This window comes from Drosophila nasuta, chromosome 3, assembly GCF_023558535.2.
Source record: "Drosophila nasuta strain 15112-1781.00 chromosome 3, ASM2355853v1, whole genome shotgun sequence".
NCBI classification, from domain to species: Eukaryota; Metazoa; Arthropoda; class Insecta; order Diptera; family Drosophilidae; genus Drosophila; species Drosophila nasuta.
The window spans coordinates 34,791,578-34,811,907 of record NC_083457.1 but is presented as its reverse complement, the minus strand read 5'-3'; the positions used below and the strand labels follow the sequence as shown (position 1 = coordinate 34,811,907).

The following is a 20,330-nucleotide window of genomic DNA, read 5'->3' as shown; positions in this document are numbered from 1 at the left end:
ACTTCCTTACAGACATCAAACACTTTTCGAGTTGCCTCATAAATAGTTTAAGAGTTTATTTCAAACATAAAAATGTACGCACAAATACGATCACGTATAAGGTCATATAGTTTAAAGCAAAACTAAGTGCATTCTGCGCACGATATTATTATGTTTTGCTTGGGTATATAAATCAGATTTGTTAGACTTTACATACATAGATGTTTAACTGATCTAAGGACTTGAGAAAGTCCCTTTAAGCATTAGATTGAAAACGTCTACATATGGAAAACATAGTCGTTATATCTTCGTAGTTGTTTACCCGCTTAACTTTTACAGAATCTTAACATTACACGTATGTATATGTATATATATACTATATATATATATTTATTTGATTATTTTAGGCTTGGATCCGTATGCACTTAATGTTAATATTGGGACACGTATTTGTATTTGATTCTGATATAGTACATACATTGATTTTATTTATTCTGTATTTCATTTGTATTTCAGATTTGTTATGTTTTATTTTGTTTATATTTATGTATTTAGGTAGGTGTATTCGTTTCTAGCTTTGCTTCCTGCAACATCACATGATTTCTGTATCATAATTACTTTAAAGGTTTCTTTTTTGTGGAGATTGTAAATAGAGCTTCAGTTTCTTTTTAGTTTTTTGGTAACATTCTGGGCAAATTGGTAACTGGTAATCGGTAATTGGTAACTGGGTAACTTATCTTCGAATGTAGCACCAAAAGCAGCTGATCATAAAATAACTACACTTAAGTCCTAAAAAGATACGTTTAAAATTCATAATTCTTATATAGAACAAATTGAATTCTCTTGAACGATTCTCGAAAATAGTAAAATTAGTTTTTATTGATTTTGTTTACCTTGTCTTTGTTTTTGTTGTTGTTCTTGTTTATTATTCTCTGTTGTGGCAGTTCGTTTTGCATATCTCAAAAATACATCTGGGGACAAATGATCTGGAATCACAACCAATGTGATGTACGATACTCGCTTCAATTCGAAATTCAACGTGATAATTTGAATATCCGGTTCAATAAAACAAGAGGCTCGAAAACAAGTCAAGAGTATACATATAGCGTCTACACACAGATTTAAAGATCTAATCAAGCCATTCGGCGGATCTGAATCCTAACAATAAACTATGCGAACTCAGCGTAACAGTTGAGCTCCCTTAAGAGTTAAATAAAATAATGTAAGTAGTGTCGTTAAAACTTTATCACTTTGCTTTCTGCTCAACCAAAGAACTCCACTCATCATTCCCTCCTCCCGCTTTGTCTCTTTGCTTTAAAACTTTAACATACACAATAAAATTCTCATATTTCCCTCGCCTCCCTCGCGGTCTGTCTAAAAATATGAATATATCTCTTTGCTCTCTCTCCCCCCTACTAAGCTGCCCCCCGCCGCATTGGTCAAGTTTTGGTTTCCATTTTTAGTCTGCTGGCATCTTACAATGAGAAGTACTTCAAGAACTGTGCCGGCGGAACAGGCTGAGCCAGCGCCAATTGGCCGCCAGCCTCCTCGACACGTTGCTTGTAGTCGGGACTCTGATCGACAATGCACGGATGGCCATCGGAGGGCCAGAAGAGGCAGCAGCAGGAGCGGCACAGGGCCAGCACCTCGGCGAACTGATAGTCATCGTTGACGCCGTAGGTCCGTCGCAGCTGATGATAGATCTGTTTCCAGTCTTTGGTCTCGCCCATCTGCTTGATCTTGTCCAGGTCGAGGATGGTGTTGATCTGTCGCTGATTGAAGTGGAAGCGTGTCAGCTCGCGCCAGATGCGTTGCTCCGACACCAGCTTGGCCATTGTCTCCCAGGCCTCGGCAGCCGACTCCAGATCCCGATGATCGGCAATGCACAAAATGATCTCGCGCACACACTCCTCGGGCAGCTCGTGCAGCTTAGGCGTTGCCTTTGGATCGGGCTCGCGGATTTCAATCTGACTGGCGACACGTTGAATGCGCTTAATCCGGGCCACATGCTCCTGCCACAGATAGGTGCTGCCCAGCGGCTTGCCCCAGCACTTTTGGTTCTCCTGGTTGACAATGTGCTCCAGCTTCAATGCCAATCCACGCAGCACATTCGGATGCTGCTGGCTGTCATTGACTGTCGATAGGGGAAAACGATTAATTATAATTACAGCATAGAGTTCCCCCTTGGTTACTCACCATGTGAGGCCACCTCCTCCACCATTTGGAGCAACTGACGCTGTGCACTGCCTGGCAGACTGGCAATGCCCTTGTTGGAGACGAGCAGCAGGAACGCACAGATGTAATGGAAGCGCTTGCGATCACGCACCGAGCGACGAAAGTCAAGACGCTTCACTGCCTCGGTTAACCCATTGAAACCTGCAATTTCTCGTGTGCAGCGTATCGTGATGTGATAATGCGGTGGCATGCATCCCACCTCGTCGTTCTCTCCCTCGCCACTGATGCCCAGGTCTGAGATGCTGCCCTCAGAGCTATGACTGCAATAAATTGAAATAAATGTATGAATAATCTTTCAGGTATTGAAAGAGGTATTATAATAATATTTAATATTATAAATAATGACTAAATTATTTAAAAATAAAATTAAGGGAAACCTGTTACTAAAACTGCCTTTCAGTGTAGGTTTCAATTTTCAATATTATTCCAACAACATTTACTACCCCTAAACATTTTCTGTGTCTGAACTATTTTAAGATATTTCAGGAAACAAAGAGCTCATCATTCTTTTGATGACAAAAAATGATTGTAATCTATTTAATCCCAAAGGCGAAACGAGATTATAACCGAATACTTTAAGCCGTCGGAAGTGTCCACTCTTAGTGTATTAGCAGGGTATAATTGGCCTGAGCCACAATTCGGAAGTGAATGCAATTGGCCTCTCAAACAACCTTCTCTCCCCCTCCCACAAAGCAACCATTGCCACTGGCCAACAATTTTACCAGTTGAACAACTTTAAAGTTTTTTTTTCTCAAATTTTTATTTCGTGTTTGTTTTTTGTTTATTTGCTTTATTTTAAAGATTCGTCAACCGCTTTTTAAGAGGCGGAAGCTTTGTCGAGTTTTTCCAGCAGCTGTTGCATGTGTGTGAGACTCGTTTATTAAATTAAGCGATTCACACGGCAGGTACGAAGTGAATAGAGGGGATTTGAAGTGATGCTGAGACTAAGATTGTCGTGTTTCCTTCAATTACAAGATTTGTATTTTTTTTGTACCCATTGCAACTTGCACAACTGCAATTACACGAGTTGAAAAAAGAGACAACTATTATCAAAGCAATAATAACAGATTACGATACCCTGCTTTCATGAACTTGGACAGTGGGGTATATCAAATGTTAGCCAATAAATTAGGGTATAAAAAATATACAGAACGGGTTATTTCCCAATGTTTGATGGCACATCAACATTAAATTGAAGTTGAATTATTAGTTATACGAATTGTTTCATTTATCAAAAATGTTATTTGAACATTAATGTTTAAAAAATTCTTATATTTTTTAACTACACAACTATTTGTTTTAGCTATGTTTAGGAATCATCTCTATAGACAGGTCTCTTAGCAACCTTCAGATTTACTCATTCTAGTTCTAAGAAAGCACTGGCAATTCAACTGACCTACTTTACTTTAGAAAACACTACAAATAACATATTTTATTATCTTGAGCTTACTCTCAATTTAGTCACGAGTTACATTTGAGCATTCTAAGAGCTGTCTCTAAGTTAGTTAATTGGGCTAACTAGCTGCAGTTGACTGGCCAATAGGTCGATATGCCTTGACCATATTTAGAATGCGGCTGAAATTGTTGGCCAACCAGGACGAGGACATGTCCTTCGGCGACTGCATTTCAATTTTCGACCAAACTGGGTCAATTTCTCGCTCTCCGAGTAGGTCTATGTGAATGAGTTTGTGTGTGTGTGTGTGTTTGTGTGTGTCAGTTGTCTCTGCGAGTTGCAATTTATTCAAAGTTTGCTGAAATTGACTTTTAATTGAAGTTCCGTCTACATTTTTTACCCTTGTGATACTTTTTTGTACTTGTATTGAGCAAAGTTAACTTTTATTTCAATATCTAGTTAACTTTACGTTTTTTGTTAACATACTTGTTTTAAGTTTTCATATTTATTCTAGTCAACATCATACTAATTTTATTTGCTTTTACCAAATTATTAAGTTCAGTAATTTTAATAACATTTTAATAATGAATTGCCGAGAATTCGTGAAAGAAGCGACTAAACAAATGGCCAAGTATCTTAGGAAATTGAACCAACCGGTCTCAATTGATGAACTCCTCGACGCTTGCAACATACACCTCGAAGGCTCAGATAGAAAGATACATGAGTTTAAGCGAAACGTGGAATCTTTTCTTGATGCCGGTGTAAGGATGCGTTGCATAAGAAGATGCAACGCGCATTATTTTGCCCCATCGCACTATGATGATATGTCGGAAATGTTAGAAATGGAAAAGGAAACGGAACTATCGGATGTTGATGCTGACTATTTATTCAAAGTTCTCTGTGATCAGGATAGCAGCGACTAAATATTACGATCGTTTCGATAACAAAGCAAAATTATTTTACCAAATTTACATTAAAACTTTGATAAAGATAAAAACGATTCTTAAATAAGTCTAAATCAATGGCAAAACAATTGATCTCTATAAAACCCTTTTCGTAAAGAGAGCTGTCTCCCAAATGACCCCTAGTTCTATTTAAAAAAAAAAACCTGATTTACAATTCGCGCGCAGCGAGTGAAGAAAGTGCAAGCTCTCAAGGCCCCACCTCCTGACTGTAGTATAATAATAGCAGCTGAAACAAAGAAATTGTAATTGTTTGCTGCTCAGTCAACAGACTCGATTCCAGCTCCAAATTTGAACCAGCCAAGCATAGAGATGGAGACACAGAAAAAGAGAGAGAAAGAGAGCAAGGTAGCGTGATTGTTGGAGGGGGCCGACGACCACGTGATTCATATATAAATCAGTCAACGACGTCATCATCAAGCGTTCGTTTACCTTTCTTTCAGGCAAATTAGACAAAATGCAATGGGATCGCAACGGGCAGCTGGGAACTTGGTACTTGCTGCTGGGTACTGGGTACTGGGTACCGGGCACCGGGATCTGGGGATCAGGCGACTGCAATTCGCTTCTCTATTTTTAAGACCTTTCCGACATAAATTATTGTGATTCGGTCTAGTGGAGGAACGGCGTGGAGTCAAGTCGAGTCGACTTCTTCTACAGTCTAATTTTAGTAGGAAGTTGGAAGCTATCACATGTCGCTGTCGCTCTCTCAATGGGCATTATAAATAGACCAGCGATATTTGGGAGTTTCTTCGAGAGCTGACAACGTTTTGCAAGTTCCATTAGAGTGCGGTTCATAGTGCCACACCATGGAACAAATAAGTCAATTATTATAACGAGCGAAAGAAAGAAAAAAGCACTATAAAAAGCGAGTGCTGTAGATAGCAATGATTAATGCGCACACTACACTGTCCAGCAAAATCATAGATTGTGCATAATGTACAACTATTACTCGTGAGATTGCTTTGGAACGAAACTTAGATATGTATATCTTAATTCTGATAAAATGCAGATGGAGAGCTTAGATTTGTTTTTGCCGAGTTTAAAAAAGAGTTTCATTTGTGCCTTGTCATCGCTTTACCATGTTGTCTAGTGTACGAAATGGATTTGAACGCATTTCCATTGGCTGCACCCGACTTTTGAAAGTGTATAAAGAAATAAAGAAACTGAGAGTCGATTCAAAAGGCCAACAAATGTTCAGTGGTGAGTGCAGTGAAAGTGGGTCCATATTCACAATCCACACTCCACATCCACGTCCGCGTCCACGTAATGCACTCTGATTTGTTTTTTTCATGCAATTTGATTTTTTTCGGTTATTTGAATTTTTAATTATGTTTTTTTCGTGCAATCGGCAATTCGACAATTGCATTTTTAATTGGAATACTTCAAATGAAAACAACACTTAACACAGTTATGAGGTTTCCACCTAAAAATCAAGTGGCATTTCCTAATTACATATGTATTATATGTAATAATTTCCATTATGCAATTTACAATTGAGGTTGTGCTTGAACGACATTTCCTGAACATGTAAATATTTTAAGAATCTCAATTGAAAGCTGTAAGCTTTGCGTGAGTTTTTTGTTCAAACTCACTCAAATATTAAAAATAAATGAAATGATTTAAGTTTCAGAAGATTCCTAGTATTAAATAATGCAACTAAAATTTTATTAACATATCAAAAATTAACATTTTACTAGAATCTTTCTTCCAATATAATTTACTATATATCTTAATTAAGCTGCTTGCACGAAGCATGACGTCGATTAAAAATCGATTTGAGTTAGGAAGTTGAGCTGATAAAAGTGAGACGAGACCTTGAGCTTTTAACGTCATGCCAAGCTGCCAAATATTCACGCACACAGACGCACTTTAGCCTAAACTTGACCGAGTTGTGGCCTCTCAGCCTGTGTATGTGTGTGCAATGGAAGTTGCCAAGGTTATTTAGCATGGGTGTTTAAACCTCAGTTCGTCCTTCAGCTAGTACGAAGGTTCCCCAAAGCTAATATATCACAAATGCATATTTAATGTAACATAGAACTTCTTTTCGGGGGTACAAATACATTCTACTTCTGCATCTAAATTTGGAATTTAAATTTGTTGTAGCTTCCGCATTTTCCGGCCATATAAGTAACAGCGTACGTACCGTGACCGCCTGACAAATGCCAAAAATAGTTTCTCTTGTTGCACTCGGGAAAATCTTCTTTATGACATGTCAAAATAATCACTTTAAGATGACTTTTTCCGTGTGCCTGTCTATTTTTTGTTCCTGGGCTCAGTGGCTCTGCCTCATGTAAATCTTTGAACACTTTCAAGTGGATCGACTACACGACTACTTCGTCCCATTCCCTTGAGATATAAGGGAAAGCATCTACTATATATAGTCACCGTAATGCGTTTCTTTTAAAGTTCCATGCTCTTTGCTTTCATACAGATTTTTTCCTAAACAACTAGCAATCAATCAAATGGGAGCGCCTATCAAGGTAATTCACCCTACCTCTTTTTGCAAGTCGCCACTTTCACCCTCATTTCAAGTGAATCACTCTAATGATTATATAGACACGCCATAAAAGACAAACCTCCTAAACTTGCTAGTATATCTTATATGATTGAAATAAAAGCTCTAGTAATACATTATAATGCCCTAGATAACACTATTCGTTGTTTGAACTATTCATTTCGAATAATTAAAGTTAATACTATAACGCTCAAACGCATTCATGGAGATTATATTATACTAAAGCGTTTCAACATTTTCCCTTTCGTCATCGTCATTTGTTGTGTTTTGTTAGCATTGCGCTGCCTTAATGATGTTTTGTGTAATCATTAGTTTAAGTTTTGAAGCTTGAAGAAAAAAGGTGAAGGGCATTCGCCTTGGTGGCCCACGCTTTGTTATCTATTACATTAATAAGCTTGTTAATATTTAACACTATTCTTATAAAGTACACAAATGTGATGCTGACGAAGGCTGATAACAATTTTAGTGGGTCGCAGCACTTGGGACCTTGAGGTTTTCATTTTTTTAACAAAACGGAACATTTCCGGTAACCTTGCCCTCTCTTTCGTCAATTAGGTTAGGTTATCTTATCGCCAATTTTGAATGAAGGAGTTGCACAGTTTATGTAAATTATCTATGAAAATGGCACAGTTGACATACAAACATTAACAATTTCCTTTGTTTCAATGGGGCAATACGCAATATAAAAATCAAAATCAATTGTCATCAAATTTTGTTTTGTCATCGATCAATTGATTGCTAATCAGCACCATCTATTGTTCCCGTCATATCAAAAACAACAAAAACAAAAATAAATAATACAAATGAAGACTCACCGCTTGCGTTTGCCACCGCATTCGAGCACCTTTTTGCGCTCCCAGCCCTCCTCGGTCTTGACCCAAGCCTCGCCAGGTGAGCGAAAATCTTTCGAAATGAACGCCATGTGTACTTTTTGTATATATGATGCGTTACTAATTACGGTTTATTACGTATTACGAATATTATTATTTAATTACTCGTTTATTTTTTATGTTGTTTGCTTAATTGTGGACGGCGTTTTGACTGCTGCAAGTGTAAAAGATATAATTTTTCTTGTGTGAATTTCAAAACTTTATGCAATTCTTCAAGCACTGCTGCTACAAAAATTTGTTGCGCATTTTCCAAGTTTATCGGCGAGTCGCACTCTCCACACTCTTTGCTCCAACTACTGTTGTTTTTTTGTTATTGTGCAGTGTAAAACAATAATTGAACATATAAAATAACTCGCAACAATTAGCAATTAATTACTTTTATCAATTATTAGCGCTTCACCCTTTTTTGCACGACTCGTAATCGAAATTATCACAAGAAAGAGTATAGAAGTGTTGACAAGTTCGTTGAGCTGCGGAATCAAAACAAAATGAAAAACGAACCAAATAAAGACAAAAGCCTAAAGTCAGAGAGAGAGTGCCCAACGTCAACAAAACGAGAGAGCAAGAGAGCGCAGTACCAGCTGTTCGTTCAGTCACTTTGATGAGTCGAGCATAGGTTGATGGAGAGACGGCGAGAGTTTACTGTTGGCGTTCAAGTGGAGCACGAATCGTGCGTTGTTTTGTTGTGCTGTCTCTTCTCGTGCCTCGTGTGTGTGTGTGTATGTGTGCTGTAGGTACACAGCTGATTTCTGCAATTACGCGTTTGTTTTGCTTTTGTTGTTGCTTTGTTGTTTTTTTGTTATACATTTTTTCCAGCTTGGATTTAAAAACACGCAACCAAATTTTTATATCAACATTTGAGCTGGGCTTTACTTTCATTTCCTCAATTAAGTAATATCTATTCACACACAGTATATATGATAGATTATGTACATTCAATATGTTTATGTCTGAATTTGTAATTGCTTTGCAATTATTATTCAGTACAATGAGTAATGTACATTCTGTTTAGAATTCGATATTCGTTTCTTATTACGCACTTTGTAAAATTGGCTGGTCTAGTTTTGAATTGATTTCCACGCTGCTATTTTGCTTAGCAGTGGCAGGCAGGCAATATTCCAGCTCCCACTTAGTAAAATTATTCGGCGGAACACAAATAACAATGCTACCACGCAGCTCCACTAACTCCACGAACTGCTTCACTCGGCGCGTTTAACGTTGCACTCGAGCCCCAAAAACGGCAGACACTATGTTGCATGGCATTGTGCACATGTTGCTAAACATTCCATGAACTCTAGTCACACACTTGGCAACATTGTGCAACACATAGTAAAGCTAAAGCTGCGAGCTTAGCAACAAATGATAGTTGGCAACATGTTGAATTGATATCGTATCGATAGCTGAATTCGAGTCGATTTTTCGCTTTTGCTTCCTCTAATTATATTGAGTATATTTTGGAGATAAGAGACTTTAATTTATACGGCCATTCAAGATTAAGACTTTTTTTATTTTTAACTTTGATATAAAAGATGTGCCGATTTATTTGCCTAATAGTTATTTGACGATGAACAACCGATGTTGACAATAGAAAATCGAAGTTTTCAAATAAGATATAAATATCGATATATTGTTTTTGTTATCGATGTTTCATTCCCCATCTCTGATGTGAGGGATTTCATAAGTTTTGCCGAAAAATTTCAATCACAAATCAAGCAGGCGCACATAACAAACGTAATCTGAATTAAGTAATAATGTCGGCATCGGATCAAGCACCTAAAATCAAGTACGGCGAATCCGCACCAAAGCTAGACAGAGCCCAACTGCAGTTCATGAAACTGATTGAGGAGCAAAACCTTGATCGTGTGCAGAAATTGAAGCGCGTGCGACGCAATAACCTCCTCACTGCCGGCGCTTTGGGACTGTCTGTGGTGGCCATTTACGGCTATTCGATATTCTCGGTGCAGCAGGAGAAGTTCCTCGACGATTTCGAGGAGCCCAAGAAAGTGACAACCAACTAAAGTGCCCATTAATCGTTGTCTACTCTTAGTCCTTTAGTCTTTAAGCGTTTTTTCTTCATTCATTTTCTACAACACACTGAAATCGTTGCACCAATTATAAAGTGAGTACTTCTCTCTTAGAACCGTTGGAGTACTAATTAACACTTACAACATTACAGATGTCTCAAGCCGCCGCACGCATCCTCAACGGCGGTGTACGTTTGCCACCGTTGCCCACCATTCGGGAGTTAGTTAAACTCTACAAGCTGCAGGCCATGAAGCAGCTCAGCCAGAACTTTCTCATGGATGAGCGATTGACGGACAAGATTGTCAAATCTGCTGGCCGCATTGATCCGCGTGATATTGTTCTCGAAGTGGGTCCCGGTCCAGGCGGCATCACACGCTCCATTCTTCGCCGGCAGCCACAACGCCTGATGCTGGTCGAGAAGGATGAACGCTTCACGGGCACGCTGCAGCTGCTTAAGGAGTGTGCGCGCCCACTCGACTTGCAAATGGATATTTACTACGAAGACATCTTACGCTTTAACATCGAACAACATGTGCCAGACACCGAGCAGCGTATCCATTTGATTGGAAACCTCCCGTTTGCAATTTCGACTCGCCTGCTCATCAATTGGTATGCCGATGTGGCAGCCAGACGTGGCGCCTTTCGACGCAACGACACTTGCATGACGCTCACCTTCCAGAAGGAGGTGGCCGAGCGTATTTGCGCCGATCTGGGCAGCGAGCAGCGTTCACGGCTTTCCATCATGTCACAAATTTGGACGGAACCGGTGCTCAAGTTCATTATACCGGGCAAGGCGTTTGTACCCAAGCCACAAGTTGATGTAGGTGTTGTCAAGCTCATCCCGCTCAAGCAGCCCAAGACAGAGTTGCCGTTTGCGTTGGTGGAGCGCGTAGTGCGCCACATTTTTAGCATGCGCCAGAAATATTGTCGGCGTGGGTTCAGCACCTTGTTCCCGCCCGAGATGCGTGAGGAAACCACTAACAAACTCTTTGAACAAGCCGATGTAGTGGATACGCTGCGTCCCTTCGAGTTGTCTGTTGTCGAGTGTTTGCGTTTGGCTGAAGTCTATGCTGAACATCTGGAGACGCATCCCGAGGTGGCCACTTATGACTATCGTGGGCCAAAGCAGCCGCCCAAGTGCCTGGACTGAGTGGAACGATTTCATTGATTTGTTTTTCCTTTCTATTTAATTGTATAAAGTGTAATACATAAGTAGTTGAAAAAAATTGTAAACCAACCCGTTGATGGGAGTTGTGTGTAAATTGCTTATCAAAAGTGTGGACGGAATGTTTTGTTTGGACGAGATTCGAGTATAAGATTCAACTGTCGTTAATGCTAAGGCACTTATAAAAGGTACTTGATGCTCCAAGTAAGATTCAATTGGATTGGAATGTGCTAAAGATGACCAGCAACAGAGCTGCAACGCCAGCCAAGAGAGAACTCTTTAGACCGCTGACACCATTGCAGCGATGATCGAGGAAGCAGAAGCAGTATGTCGTATCTGTGAAATAATCACGTTTCACATCGTGCTCCTTGATCGTGTGATTAACATAATTGCCCAGGATGACATCCTGAGAGGCCGGTCGGCATCCTTCGTATTTGTCGGCTGGTATGTCGCGGCGGAACTTCAAGGCGCTGAGGCAATCACGTGTTATGGTCTCCTGGGTGCCACGACGTTCCGTCAGCTTGACACAAATATCGTCGCTCTCAGGGCATTGTTCGCCCAGGAAGCCAATGCCGCGCCAATTGAACTTTTCGGCACAGCCGGGCGTGGCCGATGTGCAGCGATAACACCAAATGGCAGCACCTACGACAGCATAACAAATATCAATTAGCACAATGTTGTTATAGCAGTTGCTGCTGCTTCTTCTTCTGTTTACTTTTTGTGGCGAATCAGATGCCTACCTTCGTGGATTAATGCTGCGATTAGTAGCAGTACAGTGATGGATGCCAGCGTTTGCATTGTTATTGTGTAAAAATTAAATGGAATTCAATAAATTTATATCTTAATATTGATAACACAAAAACAGCGACAAAACAACGCCCAAACTTATTGAAATGATGTTAGCAATGTGACCGCAAATTAAATGTTAATATATACTAATGTTTTATGTGCAAAATATACTATTATTTATATTGACACCAGCTGGTAACACTTTAGGGAAATTTCCCAAAAGCCGGTATTTTTTAAAATGATTTTTCTTTCTTTATTTGTTATCTTTTTACATTTTATAATAAGAACGAGCAACTACCTCTATAGATAAAATTAGTTAAATTTACCCATCAGATAATTTTACTACTATATAAAATATACTACAAATGATCCCTAATGGTTATTTCGTATATATCGATAGCCGCTGCTATTTGCCCAATACTACTACTTCCCAGCAGTGTGGAAAAACGTTACGTGCATGCGCGCCAATTGAAAAGCTCAAACAGCACCAATAAGACAAACGTACAACCGTAAACCAAATATTGCTTGTTTTGGGTGAGAAAGTAAAAGGTTTTATCTTTGTTTACTATTTAGTACCATGACTCAGTCAAATGTTGTTTGTTTACGACACATAATTTATTTGTTTGGCATCAATTTGGCGACTTTACAGCCTATTTCCGACACACATATTTTTGGAGTTTCCTACCACCGGTCATATGTATTTTTAGAGCTGCGAAATTGATATGCAAATCAGAAAGCCACGGAAAGAGCGAGCAATAAACTTTTGCTCGTATTTGGTGATCGCTTTTAGAGTAATTTTTTTTATGCGAGGAATGTGCGATGTTTGCCAATTTAAAGGCCAAGATGAATCAGCCGGCCAAGTTAAGGCGGCACTGTTAATTAAACGAACCGTTGTCGGTTGGCAAAGTCCAAATAAAGAGCGAAGCGTCAAGCGCGTAAGACCAGTGAATGCGAAACGTATTGAATCGTCACGCAAAGAAAGATGCTCAAATATGGAAATGACGAAATATCTTTTTCGGGCTACAATGGGCAAAAAAAATATGAGAGTTTGCGATTTGAATACACAAAATACGCTGTTGTTATTAATATTTCATTAATTGTTTTTTTATTTGTTGTTTTTGTATTTTTGTTGTTGTTTATCACTAAGAAACTAAACAATTTTATACAGTTAGTCACAATTGCAAATATCGCATACAGTGTTTTTTGAATAAATCAAAATAAATTAATGTGTTTATAACTAGAGAAGGCAAAGAAGTTAATATGTTCACACATGAGATATGATAAAAGATCATCAAAAGGTTTTACAAGAAATTATGCAAATTATTTTTGTTTTGTTTTGTTTTGTTATTTACAAATTGGAATAATAAATAAATTATGTCTGCTAAATGAATCATTCACACACACACACACACCCAGACTCAGAATAAACAAACAAACAAGCTAACTAAGTCATTCACACGCACTCGCAAAACACAGTTACTAGAGAACTAAGAATACATTTTATGTAAAATCACGTTTCAGGTAGAGACCGCTCCTCCCCCTTTTCCACCGGCAATTGAACCGGGCGGGGCGCTTGGCAAAAGAGAGCAAATAGATGCCGTTGCCGTTGTCTAGACGGAGACAACAAACTCCTTGCCGGTCTTGAAGTCGACGCACTTGAACTGCGGACAGCACTTGGGGAAGCTCCAGTTGAGGTCACTGGGCAGCTCCTCGCAGCCGGGCATCTCGATGTAGGGACAGGTCTCGATATTGATCTGACGCGCCTCAATGTCGCACGTCATGGCGGCACAGATGCCCTTCGGCTTGTATTCCTTGTCGGGCAGCATGAAGCGTCTCGTGAGCTTATCGTAGCATTTGCCGGGATGCGCTGTAAGTATCGTAAAGAAGAAGAAGAAGCAGAATGCGAATGTTAATGTGAATTCAGTTAAAGCGGAAGTTGTTTTTCTGCTCTCGGTTCCCTGTTGTGCTTTATTACTACAACTGCCTGCACTTTTTCATCATTATGTATATGTGTTATTTATGCACAAGGAAGTTGACTACAACAATACAACATCAACAACAACAACAACAACAACAAAGAACTGCGTTCTATGCAAAACTCAACTGGCAAGACATGCTATATATATACATATATGTACATATATATTTATAGTTTCCATAAATATCTGTAAGTATTTACTTTACTTTCAAAATGATTCGTTTTGAGGTTTCTTTTTATTTATTTTTATGATTTTTGCATGACTTGCCGAAAAGACTTAGGCCACAAACTCGCAAACACAAAAGACTCAAGGCACGAACTTGACAGTCATGGCGAAACAGAATAAGTAAAAATACATTGAGAGCTCTCTTGTGGCATAGTTATAAATAAAATCTCTTCAAGTCTCAAGTGGTAATTGCAAACAATTGACTTGGCTTTTATATTTATAACGATTTGCCGCCGGCTGGAATTTGCCACAGCTAGCTGCCTGTCGAAGTTTTGATTAATGGTACTCCCCATTTGCCATTCAGGTCGCTGGCGGTACAATCTCAAAGAGTTTGCACATTCATTTTGATTTATTTTACGTGCTGTTGTTTTTTTTTTGTTTTCTTTTCCTTCTTGTTTTTGTTTTGTAGCTAATTGAGTTGGCGATAAAGAAATTCGCCAGTGAACTCATCGCCTATTTTTAAGCGTTAATTAGTCACCGCTTAGGTTTAGTTAGCTATTCGTGCTACTAAACCCGGTCAGAAGTCGAACGACCTTCAGCAAAATAAATCGAGAAACTATTTTATCAAGATCTGCGACATTTTTGTAACACAAATCCGCATAGCTATGCAAATGAATCTGATGAACAAAACAAAAAATCAGCACATTTCTTATGCTAATTTTTGGCAGATGCGAAAAACCCAAAAATACAAAAAACCGAAATTCGTACAAAGAAAAATACGGAATAACTAATTTAGTTGTTGTTGCCAATTTTGTTTTGCGTTATTTGTCTATTTTTTTCCATCCATCTCTTTCTTTGACGTCAACAAAAAACAGCAAAACAAAATATCAATCAAACTATGCTTAAAGACAAATAACAAAATTGAAAAAACTAATCTCTTTTTATATGACGTCTGATGACTGACGTCGATGGCAAACAGTTACAATTAAAAGTATAACAACTCTTTGGAAGCCAACAAATCTAAATTTGAAAATACTACGAGTATGTTGAGACTAAATACAAATATACTTGTATCCTCAACCTGTTTCATAAATCAATCAGAGAAACTGCCAACTGCTTTCAGCTTTATGCGCTTTTTATTATTGCTAAAGGTCGTTTAAAGCATCTGACCATGTTTATGTGAAGGCTTTGTTTATGACTGAAATTAATTAAAAACTTAATTAAAAAGTTTCCAATTAAGTGACATATCGTGCTACTAGCTCCCCTGAATATATTTACATTTTTTTGTTTTTATTTATATACAATTTTTTGAAAACTATCTAACGATTCTATCACATCTTTAGCAGAGTTTGCAAATCAATTAATTCTCTAAATAATAACAGTTACATTGAGTACTTCATTTTTTTTTTAATACTAACCATTGTGAACTTGCGCGGGTTGCGTGTAAACAGCAGATTCAACAACGCAGGCGAGGCAGGCGATCAACGCGAATGCAACACAAACTTTTTCCGCGTACATTTTAGTTTTGTTTGATATTATTTATTTGTGTGTAAAGAATGCTTTTTGTTTTTTAACTTTTATTCACTTGGCGTAAACAGACGTAGATGTTTAGCGTAAGATTTTTGAGCTTTGTATTTTTGGCTTTGCACTGGGCACTTAACAGTCAGCGACTGAAGCTATAACGGCAAGAGGCGCTCATATTTAAGCTCGCCAGCCAACAGAAGCGACCGACCGTTGTGTTGCTCTCACACACACACTATCTCATTTGCTCTCGCTCTCTTTGGTGGGATGGAATGGGATCTGGTGGTGTGTTGTTTGTGGGCTGCAAAGCACATGTTTTCTTTTTGATTGCGTTGTTTGAGCTTCGAGCTTCAAGCTTCGCGCGCTTCTTTCGCCACACATTTTTGCGTCTTGGGTTATTCCACGCCTAACACGCACCATAAATCTTAGAGCACACATACATATGTATACATAGTAACTAGTATTTATAATAACATAAGTATGCACAAACTTGGTTTGCCGGCGAAATGCTCTCTCTGCTCTCTCACTCTCTTGCTCTCTCTTGACATGGCCGCCATTGTTTTATGGCATCTGCATTATTTGCAGTTTGCTGTAATTAATTAGTGTGCGATTATTTCAAATGGCAGTTGGTTGTTTTGCCGGCGGCGACATCTTACCAGATCCGTAAAGATCTAGAAACACCAAATGTGGGTGTCTACAATTACTTGAAGGCGTTGCAGCCCAGCCCCATTCTGTGGCTTTCTTTAATTTTATGACAAACCCAATCTGATCTTGACTTAGTCAGCGGTAAAATATGTAACTTACATGGGTGTTTTATGCGCATCAGAAAATAACTACAGAATTGCACTAGTGACTGCCATACAAGGATTCTTTCTCTATAAAATTCCATTTTCTTATTTACGTTTTGAATGTCGTTCTTCATTGCGACGCCTTAAGAAAGAGAGGGAGAGAGAACTTGATGAACCTGCCGCTGCGACGTGTACACTGTACAGGCTAACAGTGCTTATTATCCCATTCGAGCGACGCCAAGTTGACGCCGCTGGCCGTCAGGGGGCGTTTCGCTTAATGGAAACTAGTCGCCTGCTGCCTGTTTTTGTTTTATTGCATACCAAGCTTTAAATACTTCTTAGTTCCATGCGGCTTTGATCGAGTCCATGGCACAGGCATATATGGATGCCTGTAGCTAGAGCGACAGTGAGGGCAATTATCAAGAAGCACGATAAGAGCTTTTGGTTATTATTTATATACTCACTTCTATGCTCGAAATAAACAAATGAAATTTACGTAACCCAATTGACTTGTACGGTTTTTGATTAAAGTCTCACAATGTGGCTGGCTTTGTTGTTATTTAGGGGTTCGTTCTCACTTGATTGCGTCTTGGAGCCCCCCGAATACCGAATACCCGTTAAACCCGTTTCGTGCCTTGATACGCATGTCACACTTGCAACGAGCGACGCAAAGTCGCGACAGGCGAATCCGAGCTCAAGCTTCAGCTCTCAAGTTCGACAAAGATAACAGCAGCGACCGTGTGACGTCAATTTGTTGTTTTGCTGTTGTTGTTCTACCCGTCAGCTATTCAACAAAAGGGTATAACATGTAGGTTTTTTAAAATCTATATTTCTTTATCATTATTTTTTTTTAATAAATATTTTATTATATTTTCCCACAAATTAAGATAATTATAAAACCCAATATGACTTAACCAAGCCAAATGTAATTATTATTATTATTTATTTATATGTATACACTATATAAATACCTCTTGGCTATATCTATGGGATAGTCATGTGCAGATGTGTCCTGAAAAATGCACATCAATCTCATCTCATCAATCAGATTAGAAACTTTGGACTTTATTCTAAAGGTATTAGTAGAATTTAAGACATTAAAAAGAATTAATTTGTTGACTGCTAGTATTTTTTATCGGGTATCTCAAAGTTGAGTATTTTTGTCTGTGACTTTGCAACTTGTTGATGTTGTTGGTGTTTTGTTTGGTTGTGTTTGGAGTTGTTTTTGACATTGCCTTGGCCTGGCGAGACTGAAACCGAATTCATTTAGCTGCGCACGCTGGAATTTATTAATTATGACCGGGTACAACGTTTTAGCACACGACTCGGGGCAGGGGGGGTGGCGGGGCGTGGATCTGTGACTTGGCGGAAGCCAGAGAGGCAACTTGGAGCCAGGGGGCAGCTATGCTAAAAATTCCATTCCAAGCAGCCGTTTTATAGCTGATTTATTGTTTATTCGTTTTAATGTTATTGCTCATTTTTGGCCTACGTGCTGGACCCAATGTAACTAAAGCAATAACAACGATAAACCCCTCGGCAAAAATCGAAACCAAAAACCAAAAAAGTAAATAAATAAGACAAAAAACCGAATTGATAAATATTTATGGAGTTTGGGTTTTTGTTTTGACGTGACGCATAATTAGTAATAAAATGTATATTAAAACAGTCGCAGTCACATACAGTAGCACGATTTCGATACCGTTCAAGCGTCCCCCACTTCCCTCGCTCTCCTATACACACTTAATAAACAATTAATTGCTGATTAATTTCAGTGGACGTGTGCCGCATAAAGTCGAATCACAAGATGCTTGATTACTCCATGATGCAGTCAGTCCCTTATTCCAATTGACATGTCACCATGTGACCACGTGAACAAAGAAACAAACAGCTGAGGAAATGGCAACAACATGGGAAAGGAAATGTTTAGCAGCCGTCATCTTAATAACATATTTTTATTTGATGACTTCGATTGCAGTCTAAACAACTGTTGCTAAAGCTTTAATCAAAACAAATTAAAACTGTTACCATTCATTTATTTATTTGCCTAATTTATTCAGTTATTCTTTTGCTCTCCACATGCATAACAAAAGTTCCAAATGAACGTACTTGATTGTCAAGTATAATGTTATAGTTAAACATTTGTTTGGTATTCCCCAAAATTGAGTGAGAGATATTGAGTGATGGGCGAAAGAAATTTCTTTAAAAGCAACATCGGAGGCAGACTTCATAAATTAATTTAAGTTGAAATTTGCATATTTAACACGTCGTTTTTTCGTATACATTTTCGTTTGGCAAAAAACCCCGAAAACCCAAAATCCGTATACAAAAAACATGCAAGTAGAAGCTCAGAGTCTGGCGCCAAAGAAATTGCCAATAATCCATCAAGCGGTTTGAGTGGTTTTGTTTATCACACACTCCCCTAGCGTCTCAGATTCGGAAAGTCAGCGTCTTAGTCTAAGTCTAAGTCTAAGACAGCTCCAGCCTCCGACATGTGCTAATCGCTCGACGGTGCGTTGCGTGAAGTTTTTATTACACGTCGCCGACGCGACGTCGCTACTGTCCAGACCGGTCCATAGATGAATTTTTTTGAATCTATTTCCCGGTCGAAATGTGACTACGATTGTCTCTAATTATGCAGGAATTTTAGATGCGGCGTCCGTCGACGAGTCGCCACGATAAATTCTGCGAATTTGACAGTTTTTTTTTTCTTAAATATTATTGTTTTTTATTTGACCACCACATGTCATAAATTCATTTCAAAGTGATGGAATGTAAGGTGTGACTAACTTACAAGGTTCACTTTAAAGTTTGATGCTCATTGTGGTCAATTTTAAATTACTGTTCAAAGACATTTTCCATAAATTTACATCTGAGTTGAAACTATTAAATGTAGCATTAAACAATATATAATATATGAACTTTTCAATAAAATCTTTAAGTTGAAAGATGCAGTTTTGAAAACCAAAATAACTGGTTTAAATGATTGAATTGATTTGAATTTCTTAGTTAGAAATATCTTTGTAAAATCTTGCATGTTAATGCTGATATCCTGGTATTCCCATTAAAGGATTCTTACACCGACGAAATCTGTAATAGGAATTTTAGATTAGACATTGCATTAAGAATCTCTCAATTAATGCAAATCTAAAATCAATATCAGCTTCTTTTAATTTTAAATGGACCTGTGAAGCAATGGACCGTGAGCAACTGTCATTTGAGTAATTCTATAGTCAAATTAATTTGTTAATTTATTTTGTCCACAGTGTCTAATGGGTCTCTGTCGCTAGGCAAGTCCATGCAGCCCACGCGCTGTGTTTTAGAGCCTGGACGCTTCACTGCCACAAATCACTTAGCAGGCGACGAATTGGCGATATTAAGGAATGCAGCAGCTAATCGAAAACGACTGTAAAATAATGAAAATTAAATTATATTTTATATGTAGCTACAATACGAGGGCAATCAATTCATTTGCCAAATTCTTTTTGTTTTGTTTTGCTGTTTTGTTGTTGTGGATGTTTTTGTTATTGTTTTGTTTTATTTATCGAGGCGTCTCCAAGTCGCCGGCTGCTCTGTCTCCGTCGTCATTTCGGGTTAAACCCAAAGAGAAGAGCATCACTTGGACCCCTCGCCGTCGCCGACATCGCGCCACATTGAATAAACAAAGTCGAACTAGTCCAAAACGCCGGCGACGTAGTGACGCCGTCGACTTTCACGATCCGGTCTGCGTTTGAATTTCAAATGAGTGACGTGGATTAACCAAAATATATATGTTAGTCTGTATAAACAAGTCTGCATATACATAGACATCCAAGAGATCTTTAATCTAAAATCTACATTAGTGATACCGTATGTACGCCACAAAGACAATTTGCCAAACTTAAATTTTAATTAGTCGAATTTGTCAACAGAATAATGTCCAACACA

At 38.5% G+C, this 20,330-nt stretch overlaps 5 protein-coding genes and 1 long non-coding RNA gene across 6 annotated transcripts; 2 read left to right on the top strand and 4 right to left on the bottom strand.

Moving 5' to 3' along the window:
* Window positions 1–16: 16 nt before the first annotated feature.
* On the bottom strand, window positions 17–9,171 carry LOC132788432 (F-box only protein 25). The gene is made up of 4 exons (XM_060795859.1): window positions 9,015–9,171; window positions 7,900–8,128; window positions 2,176–2,474; window positions 17–2,113 (listed from the first exon to the last, which is right to left on the bottom strand). The coding sequence occupies exons 2-4, from the start codon at window positions 8,004–8,006 to the stop codon at window positions 1,455–1,457; spliced, it is 1,065 nt and encodes a 354-aa protein (XP_060651842.1). The 5' UTR covers window positions 8,007–8,128; window positions 9,015–9,171; the 3' UTR covers window positions 17–1,454.
* Window positions 9,172–9,630: 459 nt separating this feature from the next.
* LOC132788435 (cytochrome c oxidase assembly factor 3, mitochondrial) lies at window positions 9,631–9,992 on the top strand. The gene has a single exon (XM_060795862.1). It carries the CDS (start codon window positions 9,726–9,728, stop codon window positions 9,990–9,992), a length of 267 nt encoding a protein of 88 aa, XP_060651845.1. The 5' UTR covers window positions 9,631–9,725.
* A 158-nt stretch (window positions 9,993–10,150) lies between these two features.
* On the top strand, window positions 10,151–11,261 carry LOC132788433 (dimethyladenosine transferase 1, mitochondrial). The gene has a single exon (XM_060795860.1). The coding sequence runs from the start codon at window positions 10,151–10,153 to the stop codon at window positions 11,147–11,149; it is 999 nt and encodes a 332-aa protein (XP_060651843.1). The 3' UTR covers window positions 11,150–11,261.
* LOC132788434 (uncharacterized) lies at window positions 11,007–12,077 on the bottom strand. Its single transcript, XM_060795861.1, has 2 exons — window positions 11,905–12,077; window positions 11,007–11,806 (listed from the first exon to the last, which is right to left on the bottom strand). Exons 1-2 carry the CDS (start codon window positions 11,960–11,962, stop codon window positions 11,376–11,378), a joined length of 489 nt encoding a protein of 162 aa, XP_060651844.1. The 5' UTR covers window positions 11,963–12,077; the 3' UTR covers window positions 11,007–11,375.
* Window positions 12,078–13,067: 990 nt separating this feature from the next.
* LOC132792566 (uncharacterized) lies at window positions 13,068–15,754 on the bottom strand. The gene is made up of 2 exons (XM_060801993.1): window positions 15,516–15,754; window positions 13,068–13,820 (listed from the first exon to the last, which is right to left on the bottom strand). The coding sequence occupies exons 1-2, from the start codon at window positions 15,613–15,615 to the stop codon at window positions 13,564–13,566; spliced, it is 357 nt and encodes a 118-aa protein (XP_060657976.1). The 5' UTR covers window positions 15,616–15,754; the 3' UTR covers window positions 13,068–13,563.
* Window positions 15,755–16,193: 439 nt separating this feature from the next.
* LOC132792567 (uncharacterized) lies at window positions 16,194–17,785 on the bottom strand. Its single transcript, XR_009633022.1, has 3 exons — window positions 17,378–17,785; window positions 16,871–17,190; window positions 16,194–16,801 (listed from the first exon to the last, which is right to left on the bottom strand). It is a non-coding gene; the product is annotated as an uncharacterized LOC132792567 (long non-coding RNA).
* Between the last annotated feature and the right edge of the window lie 2,545 nt (window positions 17,786–20,330).

Coding starts and splice junctions, on each gene's coding strand:
- LOC132788432 (XM_060795859.1), bottom strand. CDS start 8,006: ATGGCGTTCATTTCGAAAGATTTTCGCTCACCTGGCGAGGCTTGGGTC. Junction 2,475..7,899: donor TGCGGTGGCAAACGCAAGCG/GTGAGTCTTCAT, acceptor AATTTATTGCAG/TCATAGCTCTGAGGGCAGCA. Junction 2,114..2,175: donor GGAGGAGGTGGCCTCACATG/GTGAGTAACCAA, acceptor CCCTATCGACAG/TCAATGACAGCCAGCAGCAT.
- LOC132788435 (XM_060795862.1), top strand. CDS start 9,726: ATGTCGGCATCGGATCAAGCACCTAAAATCAAGTACGGCGAATCCGCA.
- LOC132788433 (XM_060795860.1), top strand. CDS start 10,151: ATGTCTCAAGCCGCCGCACGCATCCTCAACGGCGGTGTACGTTTGCCA.
- LOC132788434 (XM_060795861.1), bottom strand. CDS start 11,962: ATGCAAACGCTGGCATCCATCACTGTACTGCTACTAATCGCAGCATTA. Junction 11,807..11,904: donor CGCAGCATTAATCCACGAAG/GTAGGCATCTGA, acceptor ATGCTGTCGTAG/GTGCTGCCATTTGGTGTTAT.
- LOC132792566 (XM_060801993.1), bottom strand. CDS start 15,615: ATGTACGCGGAAAAAGTTTGTGTTGCATTCGCGTTGATCGCCTGCCTC. Junction 13,821..15,515: donor ACCCGCGCAAGTTCACAATG/GTTAGTATTAAA, acceptor CGATACTTACAG/CGCATCCCGGCAAATGCTAC.